The sequence below is a fragment of the Aedes aegypti genome, chromosome 3 (assembly GCF_002204515.2).
Source record: "Aedes aegypti strain LVP_AGWG chromosome 3, AaegL5.0 Primary Assembly, whole genome shotgun sequence".
Lineage (NCBI taxonomy): Eukaryota > Metazoa > Arthropoda > Insecta > Diptera > Culicidae > Aedes > Aedes aegypti.
The window spans coordinates 22,183,655-22,209,943 of record NC_035109.1 but is presented as its reverse complement, the minus strand read 5'-3'; the positions used below and the strand labels follow the sequence as shown (position 1 = coordinate 22,209,943).

General features: G+C 37.5%; 3 protein-coding genes across 3 annotated transcripts in view; 2 read left to right on the top strand and 1 right to left on the bottom strand.

Annotated features, from left to right (window-relative positions):
- The window catches only part of LOC5572230 (Golgi-specific brefeldin A-resistance guanine nucleotide exchange factor 1), a 50,593-nt gene extending 36,926 nt beyond the window's left edge, over nucleotides 1-13,667 (top strand). The window contains exons 8-10 of the mRNA XM_001653872.2: nucleotides 10,979-11,093; nucleotides 11,153-11,923; nucleotides 12,240-13,667. Coding sequence (XP_001653922.2) covers nucleotides 10,979-11,093; nucleotides 11,153-11,923; nucleotides 12,240-12,289 — 936 coding nt within the window. The 3' untranslated portion in view covers nucleotides 12,290-13,667. The remainder of the gene's footprint in view (nucleotides 1-10,978; nucleotides 11,094-11,152; nucleotides 11,924-12,239) is intronic.
- On the bottom strand, nucleotides 12,798-20,425 carry LOC5572236 (UPF0235 protein C15orf40 homolog). Its single transcript, XM_001653873.2, has 2 exons — nucleotides 20,044-20,425; nucleotides 12,798-13,871 (listed from the first exon to the last, which is right to left on the bottom strand). The coding sequence occupies exons 1-2, from the start codon at nucleotides 20,297-20,299 to the stop codon at nucleotides 13,678-13,680; spliced, it is 450 nt and encodes a 149-aa protein (XP_001653923.1). The 5' UTR covers nucleotides 20,300-20,425; the 3' UTR covers nucleotides 12,798-13,677.
- Nucleotides 20,426-20,473: 48 nt separating this feature from the next.
- On the top strand, nucleotides 20,474-23,350 carry LOC5572232 (glyoxylate reductase/hydroxypyruvate reductase). Its single transcript, XM_001653874.2, has 3 exons — nucleotides 20,474-20,820; nucleotides 20,896-21,063; nucleotides 22,567-23,350. The coding sequence occupies exons 1-3, from the start codon at nucleotides 20,615-20,617 to the stop codon at nucleotides 23,294-23,296; spliced, it is 1,104 nt and encodes a 367-aa protein (XP_001653924.1). The 5' UTR covers nucleotides 20,474-20,614; the 3' UTR covers nucleotides 23,297-23,350.
- Nucleotides 23,351-26,289: the final 2,939 nt, after the last annotated feature.

The window sequence follows — 26,289 nt, the reverse complement described above, 5'->3', positions numbered from 1 at the left end:
TCTACTAGACAGATTCCTGACTAGATTCTTATTTTATTTCTTTTCATGTCTTCGGTGCATTCCTGAAGCGATTATTTGTAGATTCTCACAAAGAAATGAATTCCATTCGTAATTTCTGATACTAGCTACTGGAATAAATCCTGCTGAAGCGTTAAATGAAATTTCTCAAAATGTTCTCCTTTGACATTGCTGCGTCAAATTGGCCGAAGTTCTAAAAATATTCCTGTTTAAGTATACCTCGACTAATGAGTAAAATAATGGGTGAGAATTCGTAAAAAAAATCTTGCAGAGAATCCTTTTGTAACTCCTAGAGCCTGCAGATATTCTAAAGAACGCGACTTCGCCAGATACCTATTTAAATAGGAACACATTCTGGAACTCCTGCAAACAATCGTAATGGAAGTCCTTTAAAATACCATCAGGAACGTTGATTATTATGATGATTTCCTCAAGGATTACTCCAAAAATTCCTCTAGGGATTCTTGCAGGATTTTCTCCAGGGATTATTATGGTAATTATTCAAATTATGACTACTTTATAAATAAAATTCTCTAAATTTTCACAAATTATTCATCTCATAAAGTTTTTCAATGATTTCTCTAGTATATCATCCATGGATTATTCCTGCAGATTTTTTTCAAAGATTTCTCGGGTAATTTTTTTTACTTAACTCGTTTATTTGGCAGGCTCGGGTGCCGTAGGGCATAACAGAGCCGAAATCTTTTCTTTTTTTTACATTGTTTACATTTTGAATATTATATTTATTTTAAAAACTATGTTAGTTTGGAAAAGTTTCAAGGTTAGTGAATACATTTATACAACAGGAAAGGAAAGGATTTTTGGGATGTCTTAAGCTATTTAGTATACTATGTTGATGGGACAGGATATCCTGATCTGTAACGAAACTAAACAGAAACGATTTGTGGGAGACACGACGAGAAGAGGACAATTTGAAGGGGAAAAAGAAAGACAGGGAACGAACACAATCAAACTCGGATATTGATACGCTTCAAAAACAGATACATTAAATTCATATACAGTCGACTCTCCACATCTCGATGTTCTATACATATCTCGATATCTCTCCCTATGTCGATGATTTCCTAGGTCCCTTCATTCTGCAAACAATTTTTCTCTCCACATCTCGATATCCTCCTAATCTCCATATCTCCGTATCTCGATGTGTGCCTGCTCATTTTTCGTTCCCAATTTTCACTCTGTATGTCGATATGACCAATATCAAAGGTTACTAGACCAAAGTTTTGGGGTTCAAAACAAATTAGGAACGCGAAATGACGTCTGATTGTTTATTATTTGCTTGGTAACGGAGTGTTTTTCAATCTAGTATTCAATAAAAAAAATGTTCTTTGTCTCGATCTCTCCCTATCTCGATGGTCCCTTCGATATCGAGATGTGGAGAGGCGACTGTATTCTAAATCAAGGCCCGCCAACACGTCCCTAACAGGTTTCTGCTATTTTTCTTGGATCCGGAGAGTTTCAGTCAGTTCAGATCTGATGCCACGATGCTCACTGCATCCCCACACAACATGTTCGATATCCTGGTTAGCCACGCCGCAAACACAGAGATTGCTTTCTGAGAACCCAATACGGTGGGTATGCGCATTTAAAGAATGGACCGATGCACGTGTTCACTGATTTGACGTTTGAGCGGTGCCGAATTCACTCGTTGCCATGGTCACGTAAATAACACGGCACCGCTAAAACGTCAGATAGTGAACTCGTGCATCGGTTCATAGTGATTGGACATAAGCCGACACATGACACGAATGAAATCACGGCTCATGCCCAACCCCTTAAACCATGGTTTTTTCGACACCTGTGGAAATATGGAATGCAGCCATCTACCCATTTCTCCGCCTCTCCATTTCTCCGCCTCTCCATTTCTGTTGCCAGCTGATCAAGGTCTCCCGACGGGCCAATGCAAAAAATTCATCGAAGGCGATTTGACGCTCGTAAACATCGCCTTCTTTAGCGCCTACCTTAGCCAGAGAGTCCGCTTTCTCATTGCCCGGAATGAAGCAATGAGAAGGAACCCAAGCTAGGGTAATAGTGTAAGAGCGATTTGACAAAGCACTCAATGTTTGGCGTATTCTATTCAGGAAGTACGCTGAGTGCTTCACCGGCTTCATTGATCGAAAAGCCTCCAGAGAGCTTAGACTGTCAGAAAAAATGAAGAAGTGCTCGGGTAGGAGAGAACTGATGTACTCTAAGGTGTAATGTATATACAGAACATGGCTTTTGAAGCATGAAGGAGGCGCTATGAGAAACGTTGTAAACACCGAAACCAGTGATATCATCCAGTTTTGACCCATCAGTGAAGAACTGTCGGTTCCCGCTGACATGCCCGAATTTACTTGCAAACATGGAAGGGATAAACTTTGAACGAAAGTGATCTGGTAAACCATGGATATCTTGCTTCATGGACAAATCAAATACTACAGTGGAACAGTCGAAGTCTAGGAAATTGTCACGATTGGTATTAACCGAAGATGGGCTGACCTCCAGCGTCATGTACCAGTAGTACACACTCATGAAATGAGTTTGAGGATTATGCTCAAGCAGCTTTTCGAAGTTTTCAATAACCAATGGATTGAGAATCTCACAACGGATAAGGAACCTGAGTGTTAACTCCGCGAAACGATCTGTCAGGGGCTGTACTCCTGCAAGTAGGGGTGATCGGGGCAATATGGGCCGCCTAAGGAAAACGTCATGGAATGCATAGAAAAACACCAAAAATTATGGTTTAAATGCAAGTGACTTGTACTATAAAATCTTATCTTCCATGTTACGTCGATAATTAATGTTAACATCAACTTGCAAATTATTTCAGGAACTTTTTGGAAAACCATGTTTTTCTACGTGGTCACCAACCATACGGGGCATTATGAGCCACCCTTCGGGGCAGTATGAGCCACCACATTCAATCGAATGATTTTTATTTAAAACAGTATAGAGAAGTGCTAGTGATGAAGAGTACTTTATTGGACAGGATATTGTATTAGTTTTGCTTGAAATTATTGATTCTAGCGGCTTATTTTTTTAAAGATACATAATACATAGTAAACAGTCCATGTTATATTAGTACTAAATTGCGATACATGGTTCAACGTATTTTCTAGCAAAGTGTTCCACTTGTAATGGTGCATAAACATGACTATGCAGTAAAAAAATAATCTACATATAGGCAATGCATTTTTATGTTCAAAACATCGTTTGTTTCGCTTAAATCTAGGTGGCTCATTTTGCCCCGCGCCTTCATCTTGAAAATAATATATTGTTTTTCAATAATTTTGTTTGCGAACAAATCTAATTTCACTCACGAACAGTTTCATTATGATCAGAAGTTTCAATGGATTGGTAAAACTTACCAGAATTATAAATATAATTGTCTTACAGGCTTAATTAAAATCTGCCAAAATTATAAGCTTTTCATGACGAAGGGCAAATTTGTACATTTTTGTAAATATCTTGAGTGTTGAAACGAATATTCTTACGGTTTTTATTGTGGTGGCTATTTGAGGTCAAAACCGGGGTGGCTCATATTGCCTCGTATGTTCATATTGCCCCCATTGCCCCTACCTCTAAACTCATTGTGTGACTCGAGTTCATGCAGCCTAGCGCGATGCGAAGACAGGGGTACTGAATCCGCTGAATCTTCAGCATATGTGTTTTCGCCACGGATTGAAAACAAAAGCTACCGTACTCTAAGACCGACAAGATGCACTCGGGTAATATCTCACGCATTTTCTATGGGTTCCTCACAAAGTTCATTAAGGTGATTATAGAACAAAGCCACACCTCAAATTTTCAAGAGCACAAGACTTGAGAACCAAACAGCGCTCCGCGTTGAAAATGTATCCCCTTGGTCACCACCAGCAAGCAAGTAGGTACCGTAAAGTGCCCTAATTCAGCGCATTGCCTAATTCCGCGCATTTCATACAAAAGTATTTATATATGGGAATACACATTAATATTGCAGCAACTTTTAATGCCCTTTGATGCTACTATGATGTAGCATAAGTTTGAATCACAAATAAAAGCAATTAAGGCATTTTTTCGCGGCGCAAAAAAATAATTAGTGGAGGCCCGTCTAAGTTGACGCAATTTTTCTAATTTCCTTAGCGTCCGTTCTAAGACTGTAGGACACAAACAAACGCGATTTGTTTATTGAAAATGTTTAAATTTTATGCAATTTTCTATGGAACTACTTGCTACAGATCTGTTTCATGATGCTTCTATGAAATCTTATCAAATATTAGCATAATAATTGAGTTTTATCAAAAAAAATATTGCGCGGAATTAGGACACATATTTTTTCATAATGCCCTAATTCCGCGCACTGTTATCGCAGAACAACAAACAAGTAAAACAGACTAAGTTCGTCTTCACATATGACTATTTCTCTGAGAAAGTATCTTCATGCATAAACGTACAAACGTAATATATGGAAAGCCCACTTACAGGGAAATTAGCGGCCGTTCAGAAACCATTGTGCATTCATGGTGCGAGGAAATGTTTGTCCAAACACCAAGGTATAAAAAATTTCAAAATTGTTGTGTGAACAATAGACCACAATGGGGAGGGAGGGTAGTTCTGAAAATCTTAAAAAAAAAAACCACGTGGTTTATGGACAGCCCCAAAGGATTCTTCTGTACATCTGTAGATACGAAATTTACTAAACATTGTGAACCACACAATTTATTAAAATTCAAGCTTTTTGTACAGAATGTTTCTAAATTTTAATAACTTTCATGTTTAGCGAATAAAATAATTAATTTATTAGATTGTATGAGATAATTTCACAACCTAAAATAGGGTGCTCATATCACCCAATCGATAAAAATCGACACGAAAAATGTCAAATCTTTAAAATTTATTCATTCATTTTTGAACTTTATAAGACAACGGAAAGTGTATTGATCTAAAATTTGTTGGAAATCCCTCCCCTTGGTTATGCGACCTTGCCGCGATGGGAGGGCATAATCCATTAGCCCATATGATGGAAACCAAATGCGTAACCTGTAGTGGTGGTATCACATTTTGGCATTTTTTTTTTTTTTTTTGCTTAAAGTCGCGTCATAATTCATGTGGCATAGACGCAATAATATCTCGGATGTGATCCAACGGACATTCTGCGTCATTGATAGAATTGATGCCCATTTCAAATAATCAATCTATTCGTAGTGGACATTAATACTATTGGTGACGTTCAGTTTGCCTTTTGCTAACCAGAATGATCCGTAGCCACTCTTACTATTAGCTAGCTAGACCAGGGGACTGACACGACTGTCATCCTGCATACATTTCGGCTCTTCCTCACATCGTTTTGGTACCCACTTTCTAATTGGTTTGCCCTAACATTGCTCCTGATTTTCGAGTATACGGCTCATACGCTGCTAGTGCTAGATTCTGGCAATTAAACATATCGCACTAAATCGTCGTATTTTAATACGCTTTTCATTTGTTCATCTTTTTTTTTCGCATCAGCGAGGTATCATTGATGTCTCCTACCCATAAAAACTTTGTTTTGTCCATCCCAAAATAATCAAAACAAGAACACTGGACGCCATATTGAATTTATGTTGGGTTGGTAATTATTAGCTCTTGCCACCCCCCTGAGCTAGACACATCTTTATCATATACGACGTAGGGAATACTTAGGAACTATTATGAAAATGACTAGTAGATTCACTGAGTAGAAATAAGTGGCGACAATCTTATTTTAATATGGTTTTTACATTGCCATAATAAGAAATACCTCTTTTGTAACAGCGGTATAAATAATCTAATTCCAGCTTCATTTTCGCAAAATTTACAAGTAGAAAGAAGGCGTTGTGAAGCATTACATTTGCCACCGAAAAGTGAATCTTGTAGGAGACTGTAATAGAAGCCTAAGGTAACTTTACTCTTCAATATTCACTATAAAAATGACTATGGAAATTAAGACGCTGAGATCGATCATTAGGGTACACTTGCGACTTTTTTCTTCAAGGACATATGAACGTAATGACCAATAAATACTTTTAACAACAAAAATGAAATTAACTAGAACTACTACTAATCCGCCTAATTTTGTTAAGACTTGACGACAATTGACATTTAAGACTCTAATGTTACGTAAAATACAGGAGTAATCAGAATAGCACTTGAATGACAAATTATTCAAAACCATATCGACTAGACAGTATTAGTAATGACACTACTACACTACTATTTCAAACAAATTCTAATGGAGCTGCTGATTTTCACAATGCTTCTTTTTCTTAGAAGCAAGGGAATACGGGTACAGTCACCCCACAGTTATGGATAGCACACAGATATGGATCAGAGTTGGATTGAAACAGTGATATCTCATCAAATATAGTTACAATTATGGAGAACACATTTTACCTTTGTGAACCATAAATCTGTACAGCATTGCAATAAATTACAATATGCTTAAGCATATTTTTTCCGACCGTAGGAAATAAAATGTCAACCGTATTCTACGAAGCGTTGATTCATAACTGTGGGGCATTGACCACCATACCACAGTTATGAATCAAAGATAAGACGATTACGAAACAAACGCCAAAACTTATGCTTTCACTAACACACCATTCCTTTCCCTCGCAGATAAATTACTTTTATAGTGTTCTGATCAACCCGGTGCTAGGCAGCCATGTTTTCGTGGTCAGCATCAAACTCAAGAGCAACAACGTACAATGGCCTAATCATATTAGGGAATTTTTCCTCCAATACTAAAATGTGTTTCTAGCTAATCACTTCAATCCAAATTGACTTGCTGTACTGCAATCCAATAGTTTGCAACCGTTTGTTTGTTCGAATAACTGTTGTTATGTGGTAAAAGAAATTTTTCGGAGAAAAAGATTTCGCCATCATCGATTATTATTCCTCAAACGGTTATTTGTTTACAAACATTGAGCTGTCAGTGGGAACCATTTCCCATTAGGAACCAGAGATGTTTGCTCGTTATTTTTCAATGGGGTTGTATGGGCGGTGTCAGGAGGCTGGTTCTGATCCATAATATGAGTCGATTTGATCCATAATAGGCATCCTCTTCTCCCACTGATTCACATCTGTGGGGTGGACATCGTTTGAAATTTCTGTCACAATCGACACTTTTTCGTAAAGAATCGCGAATTTTGAGGTTTATTCTCAAAAACAACTATATTCTGCAGTGTCAGGGAGGTAATTTTGTTTTGTACAGCGTCACCATGATTTTTAATCATATGTTGTTCTGAAAAATGACCCTTAGCTGATCCATAACTGTGGGGTGACTGTACTTTTCAAAAACTACCACGTCACAATACTAATAAAAAAGCAGTGTTCATGTGGGCGCCATTGCCTAGTCCGTCTGAGTATTGGTCCTGGTAGAGGGGAAACTTAGCAAAAGCCAGACTCAGGCAGCTCCAACTGAATACCATACAAAAAAAATTGTTGGAAATCATAGATCCAAAAATTCCATAAAAGATCGTTCAAATATTACGTAACGCAAGGGGAAGGGAGGGGGTCTTTCATCATGTTACGGTCCATACCAACAAAAAAATATTCCATGCAAAAGCTATTACGTGGGGGAGGAGGTCTAAAATTGTCAAATTTTGCGTTACGTAATATTTGGATCATCCCTAATATGTTCTGCACTTCTATCGACTTTTCCTTAAGGTGGCCAAACTACCCCACTTTCCGCTATACGAAATACCAGGGCTGATAGCGGTCAGAGAGCAAAATAATAGTGACTTTAGTGACTAAAATTACCAAAAAAGTGACCAAATAGTGACTTCATAACTACAAACATTAATCTAAAATAAAAGTTCAGAATCAAAAATATGGTTGTTCATAACCAAAAACATGAACAAGCCTACATATTATTTAAAATTTCAAATCAAATCATTTTTATTACTTCGAAATATATCGTAACAGATAATTGCTTTTAACATATACAGATAACTTCACCGAATTACAAAAGATATGAAACATCAAGAGACAAAATGTGCAATAAAAAAAACTGGTAAATCTTGTACGGGCGCATAAAATCTAGGCCGCAGAGCTAGGCATACACAACAACTTTAAATCTCGAATACCAGTCAGTAGAGAAAAACCTCCTAAAAATTTTGAATTAATCAACCCTGAAGAAATAAATTATGCCAAAACTCTTTGTCGAACTTAATCGTCAAAATTCATTGAAACTTGCCATAGTTGCGGAACAAGCATCTTGAAAAATGTTTTATGCATTTCTCGCGAAATTTCAGGCAGAGTTCGAGAGTAAGGTTGTTTGGCAACCCCTACAAAAAATTGTGGATACATTACTGTGCAATTCCCGACAGAATCAAGAATTTAAAAATAGAAGACGAAAAAATTCGAGTAAGAATTTATTTGAAATTTAACCCTCACCCAAATAATATTGCTAGCTGAATAACAGCTTATTCAGTTGAAATGCTGTTTATACAGCTTATTTCAACTGAATAAACTGTTGTTCAGCTACCAATGTTACCTGGACACTAGCTCACAAGGTTCAAATTTGATCAAACGGAAAAAATAAATCAAGGGGATGATCAATTCTGTGGAATGGTACAATCTGGCGAATGGTTTTCTGGCAAATATCGCACAATCCAATAACATCTCTTGTTGTCCTACAAATTAATGCTTCACTATCACAGTTTTTAATATATGGGCATCTACTTGTCATGAATATTTCACGGGATAAGAGCAGATATCTTCAATTTTCATCTAACTAATACTTACTGCTGATCAACAAACTGCAACTTTCTGCAAAACTGGAAGCCACCCTCCCTAACTTTAACATCGAAATATTTACCGACGACCGAAGATTCCAATCTCAGTGCCTTATCAGACAATGGCAGCCTCCCTCAATTCGGTATTGTTTGCGGCAGATGGCGCATATCTGCACCGCACTGTGGGTAAATTTACACCTTCGAAGCTGTATCTACGTTCGATGAGGTCGAGAAAAACTGAAAATTAATTAGACAACGATTTAGACGTATCAGATAAGGGTAGGCTAAACCCGTGGTTTTGTAGAAATTCTTGTAAAATTTTCGAATCCATTTCTTAATAAATTTTTAAATTAGTTTCTTGGTACTTTATCACAGGCTAACTTCCTGAATAAGTTTAAGACAAATTTAATAAATAATTTTTGGTATGAGTTCAGAGAAATTACAGGCTACTTTCTTGAAAGATTTTAGTGGAACAAAACTGAAATGTGTAACGTATCGATTTACAAACAAACTGATTTTTTGAATGCCGTCATTGAACATCAATAGAAAGTTTTAATTTTGACGCGCTGCTGGTTAATAGACTTTATGGCAAGGGAGCTTTTTTGTATAGAATGTTTGCGCGCCTAGATCGAAAGTTTGTTCATTTGTATGGAAAGGAAAATGTACACTCCAGTCAAAAACGGGGAGGAAAGTTATTGAAGACATGAATGAACAGGCAACAGTCCATTGATAGATTTTGCAGAGTAATGTTCTCGCGGAAATTACAGTGAAATAAAGTCATTCGAAAAATTAATCGTATGCGTTTTTAGTGAAATTCAAACCAATCTGGAGAAAACCCTGATCCCTGAGCTACCGTCGGAATAGGTCCCTTCAGGCTATTCTTAGTTGATTTATTCATAAATTTATCTATATAAACTCAGCAGATCTGTCAGAAATTAATTAGGGCGGAATTAAAAGGTACAATTATTAAATTCTCTTTTTTGAATCTCTTTATTGTGATTTTGTTGTATTGTTTTGTAAATTCCTGGTACTCTGTCAGAAATGTCTGAGCAATATTTACCTGAAATCTTCCAGAAAGCTAACAAAAAATCCTTACTACTCTAGAAACTTTATAGCTGTTAAAAAATGTTTGCTTTAGATCACGAAAATAGTGACTTTAGTGACCAGTTTTCTGAAAAAAGTGACTTTAGTGACTTTTTAGTGACCAGGGCGAAAAAAGTGACCAAGTCACTAAAAAGTGACTCGCTACCAGGCCTGAACCAATGCCACGGCAATCAAAATACTATAGCAAATGTTATCTTTATTTCATGTGATAGTCAAAAAATTATAAAAACGTAGACTAAAGCGTTACGGCTCAAACAAAACTTTACTTTTTTCATACAAAAAGTGTTATGAAGGGGCGGAGGGTTGAAAATGTTCAATTTCAGCGTTACGTAATGAATGGATGCCACCTTACATTAAAATTAATGTTAATTTGATTGTTTCACGAGTGCGCGGAATTAGGCATTCTACTGCGCGGAATATGGGAAAGCGTTTAAAAAATGCGCGGAATTAGGCAATTTCAACGAGTGAACTATTTCAAAAAAATCACGGTTGTAAATTATGAATATAGTCTAGTTCATATTTTTCCCATAATCTAAAACAGATTTGCTGGCGATCCACTCTTAAACCTTTTTTGTTGATGTAATACTAATTTTTAATTAACCATTTGAAATGTTTTATTCCTTAACTGCGCTGAATTACGGTACTTTACGGTAATTTGATTGAATTTCAACGCGAACTGTTGTTAGAATCTCCAGCCTTGTGCATTTGATAATTCAAAGTTTGGCTTCGTTTTATAATCACCTTAAGGTGAAGATGAATCGAAGCCAAAGTTCAAATTTTCAAGAGCACGGATCTGGAGAACCAAACATCCGTTTGAGCTGAAAACCTAATCGATTGGTCACCACCAGCTAGTGACCAATCGATTAGGTTTTCAGCTTAAATGGATGTTTGGTTCTCCAGATCCGTGCTCTTGAACATTTGAGGCTTGGCTTCGATTCATCTTCACCTTAAGCGGGCTCAGCAACTATTCCAGCAATTCGCCCGATTATTCCTTTTCGAATCCCCTCTGTAGGTTTTTAGGGAAAATTATGCAGAATATCACCCACCGATTTATAGAAATTCATCTAGAAAAAAAAAGTCTGAAAACCCCTGATTTAAATGATCTATTACTTTTTCAGGTTTGCGTTTTTCACAACAGCGATGGAGTAACTCATTCAGTTTTATGGGATGTCACATGGCAACGAATATCCGGATTTTTACCGAATCTGAAGGATGAACTATTCAAAAATGATGGTAATATCCTACAAAATTATTCAAATTTCATTTTCTGATTCGAAACCCTACACTTTCAGCACTCACACCCAAAGTGAACGCACCTGCTCCACCCATTTTATCACAATCACCAGTTCTAGCATCGTCACCTGAGCCACTGCTGGGTGTTCCACCACAATCAAATATTATTCTGCATCCATCGCCGGTGCCACAAACCGAATCACCCATCCAAGAACAAACTCGACCTCCAATGGTACCGAACAACCTGCTGATCAGTAGCGCTATCAATCCAACACCGATGATTCCACAAATACCACTCCAGACACCCATTCTGGTACCCCTGTCAGATCCCGGTCTTTCCGAAGTTCATACTAGTCTCCCTCCCCCAACAATTCTACCCCAGTTGTCAAGTCAAGAGAGTACCCCGCTGAACACTAACCGATACTCCAACATAATTGAACTGCCGGTCACTCCTTCGCCCCCACCTTGCTCGACCGAACAAAATCAAATCCTCCCCACTGGTGAACCAGAGACAGCGCATCCGATTGTCACGGAACAGCAAGTACCCCCGCCGGTCCCAATAAGCCACCTGTTGGCCGGAAACCAGTACCCATCGTTGCACAACGTCCCCGTCGGAATAGCCCAAAGCTTCGCTCCGATGTTTGTCCAACCGCCGGTGGCCCCTACGGACGGTTCCGACATCTACAACGACTACGTCAACGATCCCTACAACCTAACGCTGCAACCGCAAGGGCAGGAAATTCAGCAGCAGCCGCAACAACCGCAGAATGTGTTCCAGTCGGCGAACTATTTCGGATCGTACCAGTTCGGCCCCGGCCGGATACCACCAGGTTCGGAAATGTTGTTCGGTGAACCCTAAATCCACTCTTATGCTTTACTGTGTATTCGTATACTTTGTAGAAGTAGTAGTAGAGTAGTTAGCGCTGTTGGGATAGGGCTAGGAAGAGCTGGCCTCTCCCTCCCGCCGTCGCCACGCGGTAATCCGGAATTCTAATCTGGCACTTTTCTCTTCTCTTTCTTTCTGGCTTCTTGTGTACATTCCATGTACCTAATTCGAACATGCTTACACTTTGGATAACATGGTCACGAATGTGGGGATCACGTAATTGTTCTTACGGGGGTGGGTTCGTTTGTTCTTTCCAGCAGACTCACCAACTATTCCCAGCACCCGAGCGGAACCGACGAGTAGTGAGTAGGATTAGTGCTAATATAAGGCAGGATATGTGAAACTAGTGAGCCTACGTGAAACAAATAGGATGGCGGACTTTCTGTTCGGTTAAAGTCTGAGGTATTGTAAGTTGAGTACAGTGAGGAACAAAACCTTAAGACCATTTCGCCAAAATTTTCAATTTTTAACATATTGATGTCGCGTTCAGAATTTTATTTGACTAACTAGTTTACGAATGAAACATTTGCAGAATATATAAATGTAAAAATAATTAGCATAAACGCCCTTTTTTTTTAATTGACGTAAGTAATTTTCACACGGTTTTGAGAATTAATTATTAACATTTTATTTTCGCCGTGTACATCGTTCAAATTTTGCATGTAATTAACGCTCTTTTTCAAAAATTAAGGTTTTTCTATTATTTCTCCACGAATAAATGATGGCATGTGTTTATTTAGTAATTAGATTAGTAAACTGGGCTATCAACGAATCACGTTTTAGTAACTCAGTTAGCTTCTCAAATTCATGCTATTTTAAAGTCATCCACTTTGAAATCCACATAGTTTTTGGCAGAACACTATTTGTCCAGTAGTGGTCTGGAGTTTTTGACATGCAATTTTTTCTGGTATTTAAGGTGAACATGATTCTAATTATTGTTTTTCCTGTTGTCATTTTCTGCAAATTTCTTAATCGTCGTAAAATAAAATAAGAAACAAAAATTGAGAGCAATATGTTAAAAATACAGCGTTTCAGCAAATATGGAAAATTTCAGTGGTGTGGTCTTAAGGATTTGTCCCTGTAAAATTCTCACTACCTGACCGGGTTTGTGAACGGAAAACAGATTTTCACCAGCAATCGTGTGTCATTCAACGTCACTTAAAGAGAAATAGAAACACGTGTAAAATCTACGCGTCTAGCTAACAACAAAATATGATAGAAACACCTTTCTCAAGCTCTGTCTGATTTTTTTGTGTTGCTCCAGAATCCGTCGTTACTAATAGGAAATTATCAATGTTCAATGTGAATGCATTATTTTTTAATCATACTAGGTAGGACGTGATTTGCTCCCCCGAAAAATCGTTGCTATCGTCACACAGACGTACAATTTCTACCTAGTTAAATAAATACTAACCCAAATGTACTGTGAAAAGTTTAGAAAGCTAATAGGCTGTAATCTTTTAAAGTTGTTAAAATGAGAAATCAAACAATAGGGGATTTTCTTTCTGTTGAATACATTTTTTTTTTAGAATTTCCAATTCAGTAATGTCGTTTATTACCTATCTATACTATTATAATTATTTTACCGCTCACGTGAGAGGGAAAAAGAGTATAAATATACACAACATACAGACGTAAAAAAACAATAGTGAAAGGGTCAAAATATATATATTATAGCTACAAACTTACCAGAGGAGATCACGAGTTTTGCGCTTCCTTCCGAAATACGTCCAGCACTTGTTCCGGCATTCGGCATCCCTTCTCCAGGACGATCGTCTTCTGCCGGGACTTGGAACCCCGGTCCAGGGAAACGTCACTTTTGCGTAGTTCCAGGAGCTTTGAAAGGTACTTCACCAGCTCGGTATTGGCTTCGCCATCGACGGGGGGAGCCGCTAGATAGGGGGAGAAACGGAATGTTGCGAAAATGTTGAATTCATTCAATTTACAGAGAAGCCTTTAAATCCTATAGGGATATATTGTTGTGAATCGCAAGTCTGTCCCATCTGCAAAAAGTATTCATTGTCAAAACGGGCACAGAAGTTTACGAATTCATTTTCATACAAAAACATGTTTCAATTTCAATGAAATTTTCACAATTTGTTTTTCACTCCGATATCTCTCTAAAATATAAAGATGCCTAAAGCACGGTTCATTTTAGTGTTACACGGTACAGAATTATGTATTGGGTGGGACTGCTATGCGACTACATTTCGATATAAATTCTATAACATTCCCCAGAAAACCATTCCCCCGAAACCCGTTCCCCAGAATTCCATTCCCCAGAAAACCAATCCCCAGAATGGACCATTTCCCAGAAAATTATATACCTACTCTAAAGTAACTTAAAATACTTGAAAATGAAACTTCAAAGTTGTTTACAAGTACATGAGAAGATTAGCATTCGTGCTGCTAAATATGAACACTTTACGCATAATTCAAATTTCATTTGCAAATAAACTAAGGACTGTTCATTAAAGAAAGTGGACACCTGATTGTTAACATTTTGGTGTGAAAATTCCAAGGAAAAAATTCAAATTTTGTTTCAGTGTGTACTCAAGTGTTTATTTTGACAGCAGAGAAAAGTTGACATCGAACAGTTGTAAATTCCAAGCGATAGGTCGGTTTAACATGGCGACACGCAGATTTATTCTGCACAAATGGTGTTCAGAAAAGCTGTCGTTCCGAGGTTAGGCTTAAATCGCGAAGTGTCCAAATTCCAATTTTTCAACACTGTATCGAAAACAGATGCTTATGACGACGTGCAATACATCCGAACAGAAAAAATTGGGAAAAAAGTTTTTTTTGGCAAGCAATTTGCTCCTGCGGTATGAGAAGTACTACATTTTTCACAACGGGTTCAATCATTGGCGAAAATTACAGAACTGAATGCATTTAAGGCTCAAGAATCCATCATTCAATCATCAGCAATCATCAAGTATTAAAAACCAGTTTTTTCATCCAAATCTAGAGCAATCCTCATGAAAATCTATCATTGCAATACGAATAGCAAGTGCAATGCAATGATAGATTTTCATAAATATTGCTTTGATTTTGAGCAAAAAAACTGGTTTTAAAAATTTGTAAAAAAAACGTCTTCTGCCCTCTTAAAAACGTCTTCTGCCCATCTACCGAAAGTATAACAAGCCTCTATTGTTTTGGCCAGGGATGGCATCGGCTCACTATGCTTCAGCTACTTTGGAGATGTTCAAGAAGGAAAAAGTCGAATTAATTTTGCACAAAATAGTGATGCACCCTTCTTTTAGTCTTACCATGTTAACGTTATAGACAAAATGTTCCGTAAGGATACGAAATGGCAAGAAGGTATTTGGCATGATTGATTGAATGATCAAGGACCATTTGAGATAATGATCATTTGGCCAATGATCATTTGGCACAACATGAAGAACATCCTTTTTGAAAATAAAGGAGCATAAGTATGACTGGATGGCAAATGACTTTATACCAAATCATTTTATTTATTTTTATTTTATTTTTAATGACCTTATGCTATATGGGCTCTCCATCGATATATTTTGCCTATATAATTAATAAGATAAGACTGAAAGGAGGGGGCATCACTATATAGGCAAAAATAAACATATAGTTTGTATATTTTATGGGAACTTACTGAAAGAAGGGTGTATTATTACAATATACAAAATAATCATGAATAGGGGGATTATGGGGCATAATGGACACATTAGGCAAATGCTTATTTTACATAGAAGGGCAATAAGTTTCAGTTACTCTCGGCTGGTTTCCAAGTTTGTAATTAGTATGACGAAAAAATCTTATCAAATGTCAGAAAAACGAGATAGAAAATTGGGTCCAAAACACGACTGATAAAAAGGTATCCGGGTAAAATGAACACTTTTGTGGAATTTAGTGAAAACTTAATTATTAATGGGTGTCAAAACGTACTGATATTTAAAAGTGCTTCCCCAAACCACATTAGCAAGAAGAAACTTCTCAAGGTTAGTTAGTAAATATAGTAGAATTTCAGAGGACAAATGAAGCAAAGCATAAACTTTTATACCGTCATAGAGTTTATATACAATTCATATTTCGTACAATTTATAAAATTTTTCTGAAATATGCATATTCCCAGAGAATAGGGGGGTGTCAATTTCGCCCCGTGTGTTTATTATGCCCCTAACCCCCCTACCTACAAATTTGTTTTGTCACATCAGACCTTACACGGTGGTTTGCGAGTACCCTTTAATGAGTAAAAAAAACACTCATTTTCAAATAGCAGAGAGATCTGTCATAAAAAGGGTAAATTCAGGATTCCAAAACGGGTAAATAAACACCCATTATTATAAGGCCGCTGCAGATTAAAAATGGGTGTTTTTAAACCCATTTATGGGTGAAAAAATAGTTCGCAGTCGTTTCATAGCATGAAGCTGGTGTTGTTCGGAATTCTGGTTTTCGGGGGAATGTTATAGAATCTTCGATATGATATATTTTGACTCGGTAGGTCTTCCTAATTTAACTTTGTCACCCGGAAAAAGAAATTCTCCGTCTTCTCCGGTTCTGCGCCGTAAGGAATTGAAATCTTCCTTCAACATTTTGTCTAATTCCAAAGAAGGTGGGGCAAATTTGAAAATCCCGAAGAAACAGGTCTTTGATGCCTCCGTTCCGTATTGCAGCAAATATCTGCCACCCCTGTCTCCACTGTTTAAATACACTTCGAAAAGAAGTTCTAGACAAAATACCAAGAAAAAGGTACTGAAGTCCCTTGCTCTTATTCCAAAACCCCCCGGGCCTAGCGAGAACTGAAAGATTTTACGGCCCTTGATCCACAATATGTGATGTCCTCAGAGTTTCAGACTCATTGAGACGCATACTCGACTTTCTTCTCCCCGAAATAGAATTGACTACAGTGAAACCTCCATGCGTCGATATTGAAGGGACCATCGACTCATGGAAATATCGAGTCATGGAACAGCAATGCTTTGGAAAGCTGCTTCTAGGGACCATCATAGTAACCATGAAATTTTGTTTCTAGTATGGTTCCATGAGTCGATATCGAGTCATGGAACATCGACTCATGGAGGTATCACTGTATATCGTGGCCCCTCCTTGCTTCAATCATATCTTTCAATGGATGATTCATCGAGTAAGGTAGAAGATATGATCACTGTGCTACAGTGGAATAGTCATAGTCTAAAAGCTAAATCAGACACATTTACATAAGTTTTTGCTTCACAATTCCGATTGTGATATAAAGACTGGAATGCGCAAAAATTGGTCAACTTCAAATAAACTTCAATAGAAAAACTGCATTTAAAAAACCCTGAAATGCTGCACTTGCTGTAATAAGTTTTCACTTTTTGCTCTCCAGTTTTCAAAATGACGTCCAAGTAAGAGGAACGAACAGCGTGTCAAAATTTTGCTCGCACTGCAAGAGAATCCGACGTTCTTGCACGAAACCTATGTCAAGCAGATCAAGAGAAGGTGGGGGAAATTTTCAAAACCTTCAAACTATCGAAATTCCCGAAACAATACCTCGTCCGAATTCTACCCCATTAACCCGAACGCCATTACCCTGAATTCCAAATCCCCGAACGACCCATCACCCCCAATAACATTACCCCAAACTCCAATATCATGAGGAAATGTCATCAATATCATCATGTCAACATAATTGTAAATTCGAAAAAAAAAGCAATAGGGTAGAATTCTCGTCCGGCATGCCATATGCTCGTGTAGTCTAAAAAGTGAGTCTAAAAAATCATGAGATCTACTTCTAGGAGAGCCTCGAAAATCGGCTACACCATTCCTGAAGTAACATAATATAACTGTGCTGTTCTGATCAGACTTGGCGAGCTGGTTTTGGAACGCAAAGACCACAACCCTCCCGACAGCTCAGTACTCCGCCTTATCCAACACTATTGGGCCTAGGTCAGATGGAATTTGAAAAAAAAAAACTAATAAATCCATGGAAAACGAACAGTAGTTTAAATCAAACTTGCGTTCGACTGTGAATGTGGAACTGTGCAAAATTTCATGGAAGGGGTTAACCCGAAGGCATGGCAGTTCAGATTTGGCAAACCAAAATAATAAACGAGCGTTTTATTCCATAAAATATATTAATTAAGCTACCAAAACAAAATAATAAGATTTTTGTATTATGAATTTTGACTGAAAGATACAATTTTTTTTGTCGGCCAATTTTTGCGCGTTCCAGTTTTTATTTGCACTCTGAGAAACATGGCTTGTTTTTTTTGAAGATGATCTGAACTTCTACGATTTTAATATTATACGCCATGATCGTGATAATTTCTGGGGTGTGCTTTTAGGGTTCAAAAAGTGCCATTCATTCTACAGAATCCCGATCCCGACTCATCCAAGCATATAAATCGTCGCTTGCCACAGACATCGACCCGTATTTGACTTCAAAACAATGGCGAACGCATATTAGGTATTTAATGGAAAAATGCCAACAAGGGATCAATTTTCTACGAACAATTACCGAGACATGGTGGGGTTGGGGTACTCATCCGGAGGACCTCATAAAACTATAAAACAACGATTCTCTCTGTTCTAGAGTATGGCTTTTATGTTTCCTTTCAACAGCAAACAACCACCTGATTAAGTTGGAACGAATTCAGTATCGTTGTTTGCGTATTGCCCTAGGTTGTATGCACTCGATACATAAAGCGAGCCTAGAGGTTCTGGCAGAACCGATTCTGAGGGCTTCCCCTCACATTGCTTAATTTATGGCAATGAGAAGGCGGACTATCTCGCAAAGGTGGGCGCTGAGGAAGGTGAGATTTATGACAGAAGAATTTCACACGATGAATTTTCATTTATTACGTCAAAGCTATCTTCACGGGTGGCAAAGCAATTGGCTAAATGACCAACAGGGAAGGTGGTTACACTCAGAAATAAAAATAGTCACAGAATTACTAAAGTTTATGCATTAATGACTATTTTCTATCTGCCTCTCTTTTATTCTGCTGTGAATTTCTACACTAAATGTCATTTCGCCTGGGTTGAAGCTTAGCGATGCTTCAACCCAGGCGAATTGACAAACAGGAATAAAATTCCCTGCAGAATGAAAGAGAGGCAGATAGAAAATAGTCATAAATTACTAAAATTTAGTCATTCTGTGACTACCCGTGTTTCTGAGTGTACATTCCATAATTCCTAGTGTTTCTTTGCGACCCTGGTGGAAAGGTTTAAACGTAAATCGAGATTTCATTCGCGTGATGTCAAGACTTATGTCCAACCATTACTCGCTAGATGCACATTTGCACAGGATTAACCTCGCGCTGAGCAATATTTGTAATAGGTGTGGTTCCGGTTATGATGACATCGATCACGTAAATTGCCAATGACCGGATATGGACGCCTCCAAAGCGCAACTTTTGGATACCCTTGCAGTCCGAGGTAGACAACCCTATGTTCCAGTTAGGCTAGGTTTTCTACGGTTATAGTCAAGTAACCTCTGTTTAAAAAGTTATCTATCAAAGCGTCAACATCTTAAACATTGAACTATTCAAAGGTTTGAATCTCGAAATTTTATTAAACATGAATATACGCATGTCAACACTTAAAGTGACGAACCATCCATAGTTTGTTCAACAAATTCATAAAAACTACATGTCATGATACAAATGTGTTATAAAAAGCATGAAATGAGCTCACCAGTTGGTAATCCATCCTCGACTGAACAGTCACAATCGCAGCGCCAACATGTATAAGCAGGAAGATAAAATAACTCCGATGGCGCGCGAACTAAGTGCTAACTGAAAAAATATCACTCCGAGCGCGCTAAAAATGAATCGGACAGCTTGGGCCTTCGCAGAATCAAGCAAACGAAGCTATCGAAAAAAAAACACTCCGAGCGCGCGAAAAATGAACAGGACTGCTTGGGCTTCCGCAAAGCACTCCTTAAGAAGTTATAGAAGTGTATACAAATACACAAATTGAATTTCGGCTTCGTAAAGCGTCAAACGCGATTGAGCCTTAAATAAATAAAATAGTAATCGTAAATAATAAATCAAAATAATTATATATTAGTATAGCAAAATGAGCGATAGAAATATAAAGACTTACCAATCTGAACGCCAACGCCTTCCTCTCCGATATCCGTAATCCCGTTCGTCTTCGCTCCTGGTTTCGCTTGAATCTTGATGAGAACATTTCCTGACTTGGGGTCCACATACACAGGGCCTTGCTGAACGACAGCAGACGCCACTGGCGCTTCCTTCTTTCCACCCTTGGCTCCTTTCGATTTGCCGGACATGGTTCCGGCGTATCGCTGCAAATTTTGGTGGTAAATCGAGAAATGCAACACTCTAGGAGGATTCATTCACAAAATTGATTTGGTTTTGGACACCGAGGCAGGGTAGAACAACAACCGGCTTGTCAAACAGACCGGATTCGAGCAGTTACTTGCTCGATTTTGAATGTTTACTTTCACCTGCGTGAAAGGGACAACTATATAGCTGCTTGATGCTTGCGTACTCATTTTACCGTTATCGTGATCGTGAAACGTACGAAGTACATAAAGGGACTTCATTCATTGAATAACAATACATAAGAGAGTCCCAAACACAAAATCAACATCGTACAATCAGCTGAGAGAGCGTACACCCAAATAAAAGTCACCCGCGATACATATAGAATGAACGTCTTTTCCAGAAGTGCAGTAAACAGCCTACGGCGGAGTGCGTTATCCCTCGGATTGCTCAAAAGTGGTTCCCTGTACAATCGCGCGATCCCTCCCCTGCTGGTGGCCACTCGGAACAACTGCTATCTGGACATGAAACCGAAGGTGTACGTCACCAGAAATGATTACGCCCGCATCGGGTTGGATCTGCTGAAGGAAGAGTGAGTAGAAAAATGATTGTTGATGTTGCCCTATTCGATATGATAATACGGAAATCATTCGTTTCTACTGGACAGATGTGACCTCTCAATCTGGGACGAAGCTTACCCGGTGCCGAGAGATGAGTTCCTGAAGAACGTGGCCGGGAAGGATGCCATCTTCTGTTCGCTGAATGATCGCATCGATAAGGAGCTGCTGGATCAGGCCGGACCCAGCTTGAAAATTGTGGCAACGATTTCGGTGGGGTGAGTCCATTATTACACGGAATTCAGGGCTGGTAGCAACAAAGGGTCTTTCAAATGGGAAATTCTTGCCTACAGATTCTAAAAAGTTGGTCTCTTTCTCTGAAACCAAGAAAACTAGCAAGAATCAGCAGATAAAAGTTTTGATTCCTTAGAAATCTGACCAGACAGTTCTCTAAAAATATTGAATATTCTTAGATTTCTAAGACTATTTTTCAATCATTCGGGACATTACAAGTAGGGGAATGTGGGGCAAGATGAGCACCCGGGGCAAGATGGGCACCCCTAGTTTGTGTCGTTCCTACCGATTTTTTTTCAATACATTATTTGGGGTTCTGATGAATATCATTAAATTGATATGATGGCCATAAATTTCAGCTAAAAAATCAACAGCACAACGTAAATATTGTCCAAAATACATAGAAGTCCAAAAATTTACCTTTTCATATAAGATTTGTTCATTTAAAAGTGATATTTTTGTTGCGTAAGCAAATTAATTCATACGTTTTTGGCCGTATAGTTATAGAATAATCTTCTGTAGATAATCAGGAGCAAAACTTTTTATCAAATTTAAAAAATATTTCAATTGTTTTGATTATATTAATAAATTTACACCCTTGGGGCAAGATGAGCACCATGTTCAAAATTAAGTAAAAGTGTAAAATTATAGAACCACATTTAGCTGTGAGCTTGACTTACGGTATCTTCTTTGCACAAAACAATTTTTCTAAAAAATATACAAACAAATAACAAATTTAATTGCTTTTCAAGTAAAATCTTAGCAATTTATGAAAAGTTATTTGTTTTCTGATAAAAGTTTTAAAAACTAAGCTAGTTGAAGATAAATATTATCAGATATTAAAGATAATATCTTGGGATATTGCAAGCATTGAAAAATAATAGTTTTCTTTAGTAAATTGCATCTTTTTATGGGGGTGCCCATCTTGCCCCGCAGTTTTTTTGACCGATGATAAAAAAGCTATTTTTTAAAGTGTTTTTTGGAAAACTATTTATCACTTTTCAAAACTTTTAATGGTTGGAGGTCAAAGTAATAATGTAAAAGATAAGGATGGTAACCAATTTTACCAAAATAATAACGTTTAAGTAGGCTTAAATCGCGCTTATCCTTAGGGTGCTCATCTTGCCCCGCCTGACCCTATTAGTCTTCGTGTTACTGTATCTATTTTTCTATGACCTTGTTTCCTTCAAATATTACTTGAAAGATTTCTATAGAAATTCAATATTTTTTATGGACTTCCTAAAGGATTTAGTTTTAGATATCGTCAGGAATGCAACCTGGCATTCTTCTAATATTAGCTCCAGAAATATATTTCTTCAGTCTCTAGAATTTAGAATCAGGATTCCCGGCAAGAAGAAAAAGTGACTTTAGGGACTGTTTTGGTAAAAAGAGACTTTAGAAACTTTCCATTAGAAATAAGCAACCCTATATCAGCCCTAGGAATTATTATCCAGTTTTCAATTATCGAATCCGAATTTATCTGCCAGATTTGACCACATTGACGTGAAGGAATGCCGTGACCGAGGGATACGAATTGGTTACACTCCGGAGGTCCTAACAGATGCCACAGCCGAGCTGACTGTGGCGCTTCTGCTGGCAACGGCTCGTCGCCTATTCGAAGCCAACAGAGAGGCTCACACTGGAGGGTGGAAAAGTTGGTCCCCGATGTGGATGTGTGGAACTAGCATCAAAAATTCCGTCGTAGGAATCTTCGGCTTCGGTCGAATCGGACAGGAAGTGGCCAAACGTATAGCTCCGTTCAAACCAGCTCAGATTCAGTTCACCAGCCGGACGGACAAGTGCTTGACAGCGGAGGATCTCGGGGCCACGCAAGTCCCATTCGATGAGCTGATCGAAACCAGCGATTTCATCATCATTGCTTGCTCGTACACCATGGAGACGGCCAATCTGTTCAACGATTCCGTCTTCTCGCGCATGAAACCGTCCGCAATACTGATCAACACCAGTCGCGGCGGAGTGGTCGAACAGCACGATCTGATCCATGCCCTGAAGGCGGGAAAGATTCAGGCTGCGGGTTTGGATGTAACCACACCGGAACCGCTTCCACTGGATAGCCCTCTACTACAGATGAGCAACGTCGTTATTCTGCCGCATATTGGAAGTGCCGATGTGGAGACTCGTACGGAGATGTCTCGCATCACCGCTTGCAACATCTTGGCCGGTCTCAAGGGGGTTAAAATGATTTCTGAAGTCTAAAAAAGTGTAATGATGAATCTAACTTAATAGGAATATATTGTTCGAGTGAATATAGATCTTGTTTTATTGAGGAATGAGCTCTAGATTTAGATCATTAAGTGCCTCTAACGAGCAACTCATATTGCCAAAGAAGTTGCGTAGGAATCTCTGAAGTCTACACGGATAAAACGTTTTACCTAATTTTTGAGTTGACTTTACCCAAAATTAAGTATATCGATTATACTCTCAACCCAAAATCTCTCGGTATTTTCTCTCTTCCCCACCAATGTTGTCAAAAACAGAGAGAGCTGCACCTACCCGAGGAAGGTAGTTTGGCCCAATAAGCCAAATTTGGATAAATGCATTATCAGGGTGTCTACTCATTCACAGAAATGAAATTCCCTGATATTTCCAGATTTTAAAAATAATTCCAGTTGTGCGAAATTCTGCAGAATACATAAATGATTGACGAATGATTAAATATAGATAACTAAAAAATTGTTTTCAAAAATAGGTGGTTTAGCTTCGAAACACTCAAACAAACAAAAATCTAACGATAAATTTCATAGTTAATGAAAAATCTATAAATCTGTTTGTTCTAAATGCGTAAACAACATACGAAAAATTTAGTGAAATTTGGTTTATGCAATTATTCAATTTCCACGAAAAACAAAAATGGTTATAAAATGATCTGAAAGTGTATTTAATCATCAAAATCAGAAATGAAAGAAAAATCTATTTGATCTTGAAGAAAAAATAACCTTTCTCTTAAAATTGGATTACTATTTAGAAATGTTCAGCGACGTACACAGACTATTTCTCTGAAGGCCGTTTTGTATTTTTCCAAGACGATCATGGGGAAATCAGGGCTGATAGCGACTTATAGTCTTAGAAATAGAACTTAAGAGAACTCTAGCCTGAAACATAAAACAAACATGAACCAAAAATAAACCATCTATGAATTATGAATATAAAAATAAACCTAACATGAACCACGACATGAGATTTTGATTCCTAATTTGAACAGACATTCAAGAATATTTCTAAGACTTCGACGTGAAATTATAACAAGTATTACTACTCGGTTTAATGTGAATTTCTTTCACATATTATTCCAACGAGCTCTTCAGGAGTTTGTTTTGTGATTTTCACGAACTTTTTATGTAATTCTTCGAAGAATCGTTTAAATAAATAAAAAAATCAACCGATTTTTTTTTCTAAGAAAAACCACGCTATTTTATTAACACTATACCCCTACAACTACCACGGATGGTTTTCTACAGTTTTCTTTATACGATTAATGATTTTAGCTCAAAAGATCATCAAAATGGTTGGTTCTTTATCATGGCGAAGCAATTAATTACATCGATGATTCTATCAGGGATTGCCACAAAGATTGTTTCAGACATTTATTCAAGAAAGTCCCAAGTTCTGCGAAAATTTATGTTTGCTTGTTTCATTGATTTCCCTGGGACCTACCCTTTTTTAGGATCCCCAGAAAAGAATTCAAAGTCTTCAGGGAAACAACAACAACAAATTTCAGATTTTTTATGTAAAATTTTAAAAAAATCCGTGAGGAATTTCTAAAGAAAATCCTAGTGTGATTTCTGATGAAAATTGTGTAAGTTATAATGATGAATTCTTATGAGGGTCTCTGAAAGAACTCCTGGATTCTTGATGTTTTTTTCTAAGATTTTCTTGATAAATTGCTAAGATGATGGAAAAATAAATCAAAGCTCTGAATAATATCCTACAAGGCTTTTTGAAGAAATTCAAAATGAATCCAGTAATAACTGTAAAAATTGCTGTAGTTATAACTGGTATGGAACCTTGAATGAAGTTTTGAAGAATCCATGGAGATTTAGAAATTGTATTTGAAAAAATATAAGTGAAGTGTTTGAACCGCAGCAACAGTATTTTGATGAAATGCTGGATAAATTTCTAGAGGAATCAAATGAGGAATCTCAGTTGCAGTTTATCAAAGAATTCTGAATTCTTGGAAAAGTTGTTAATAGATTCATCGTATAATAATTTAAGGAAGTCTTGAGTAGTTCCGGAGAGTTGTTGTAGATGTAATACTTGGAGAAATCGGTGAAAGAATCATTAGAAAAACATCTGGAGGAAATACTGAGATTTTTTCTTCAGAGTAATCTCTGTGAAAATAACTAGAATAGTAATAGCGTAGGAGTGCTCTAAAATTTTCTAGATTAAATTCTGAAGAATTTCCTCTAAGCATCATTGAAAAATCACTGGTTGCATCCCTGATGGATTTCTTGAAAGTATTCCAGAAGAAATCTGAAAGTTTTCGGTTTTTTTTTTTTTTTTTTTTTTTTTTTTTTTTTTTTTTTTTTTTTTTTTTTTTTTTTTTTGTATGGTTTTTAGTTGGATCTGCCTGACAGCTTAACTTGTCAAGGCTGAACCCTCGGTCTGGCTTTTGCCAAGTTTCCCCTCTACCAGGACCAATACTCAGACGGACTAGGCAATGGCGCCCATATGAACACTGTTTTTTATTCGTATTGTGACGTGGTAGTTTTTGAAAAATACCCATATTCCCTTGCTTCTGAGAAAAGGAAGCATTGTGAAAATCAGCAGCTCCATCAGAATTTGTTTGAAATAGTTGTGTAGTAGTGTCATTACTAATACTGTCTAGTCGAAATGGTTTTGAATAATTTGTCATTCAAGTGTTATTCTGATTACTCCTGTCTTTTACGTAAGATTAGAGTCTTAAATGTCATTTGTCGTCAAGTCTTAACAAAATTAGGCTGTTTAGTAAGAGTTCTAGTTAATTTCATTTTTGTTGTTAAAAGTATTCATTGGTCATTACGTTCATATATCCTTCAAGAAAAAAGTCGCTTTCCTTGTCTGTTCAACAATTTTTCGAATCTAGCAAGTGTACCCTAATGATCGATCTCAGCGTCTTATATTCCATAGTCATTTTTATAGTGAACATTGAAGAGTAAAGTTACCTTCTATTACAGTCTCCTACAAGATTCACTTTTCGGTGGCAAATGCAA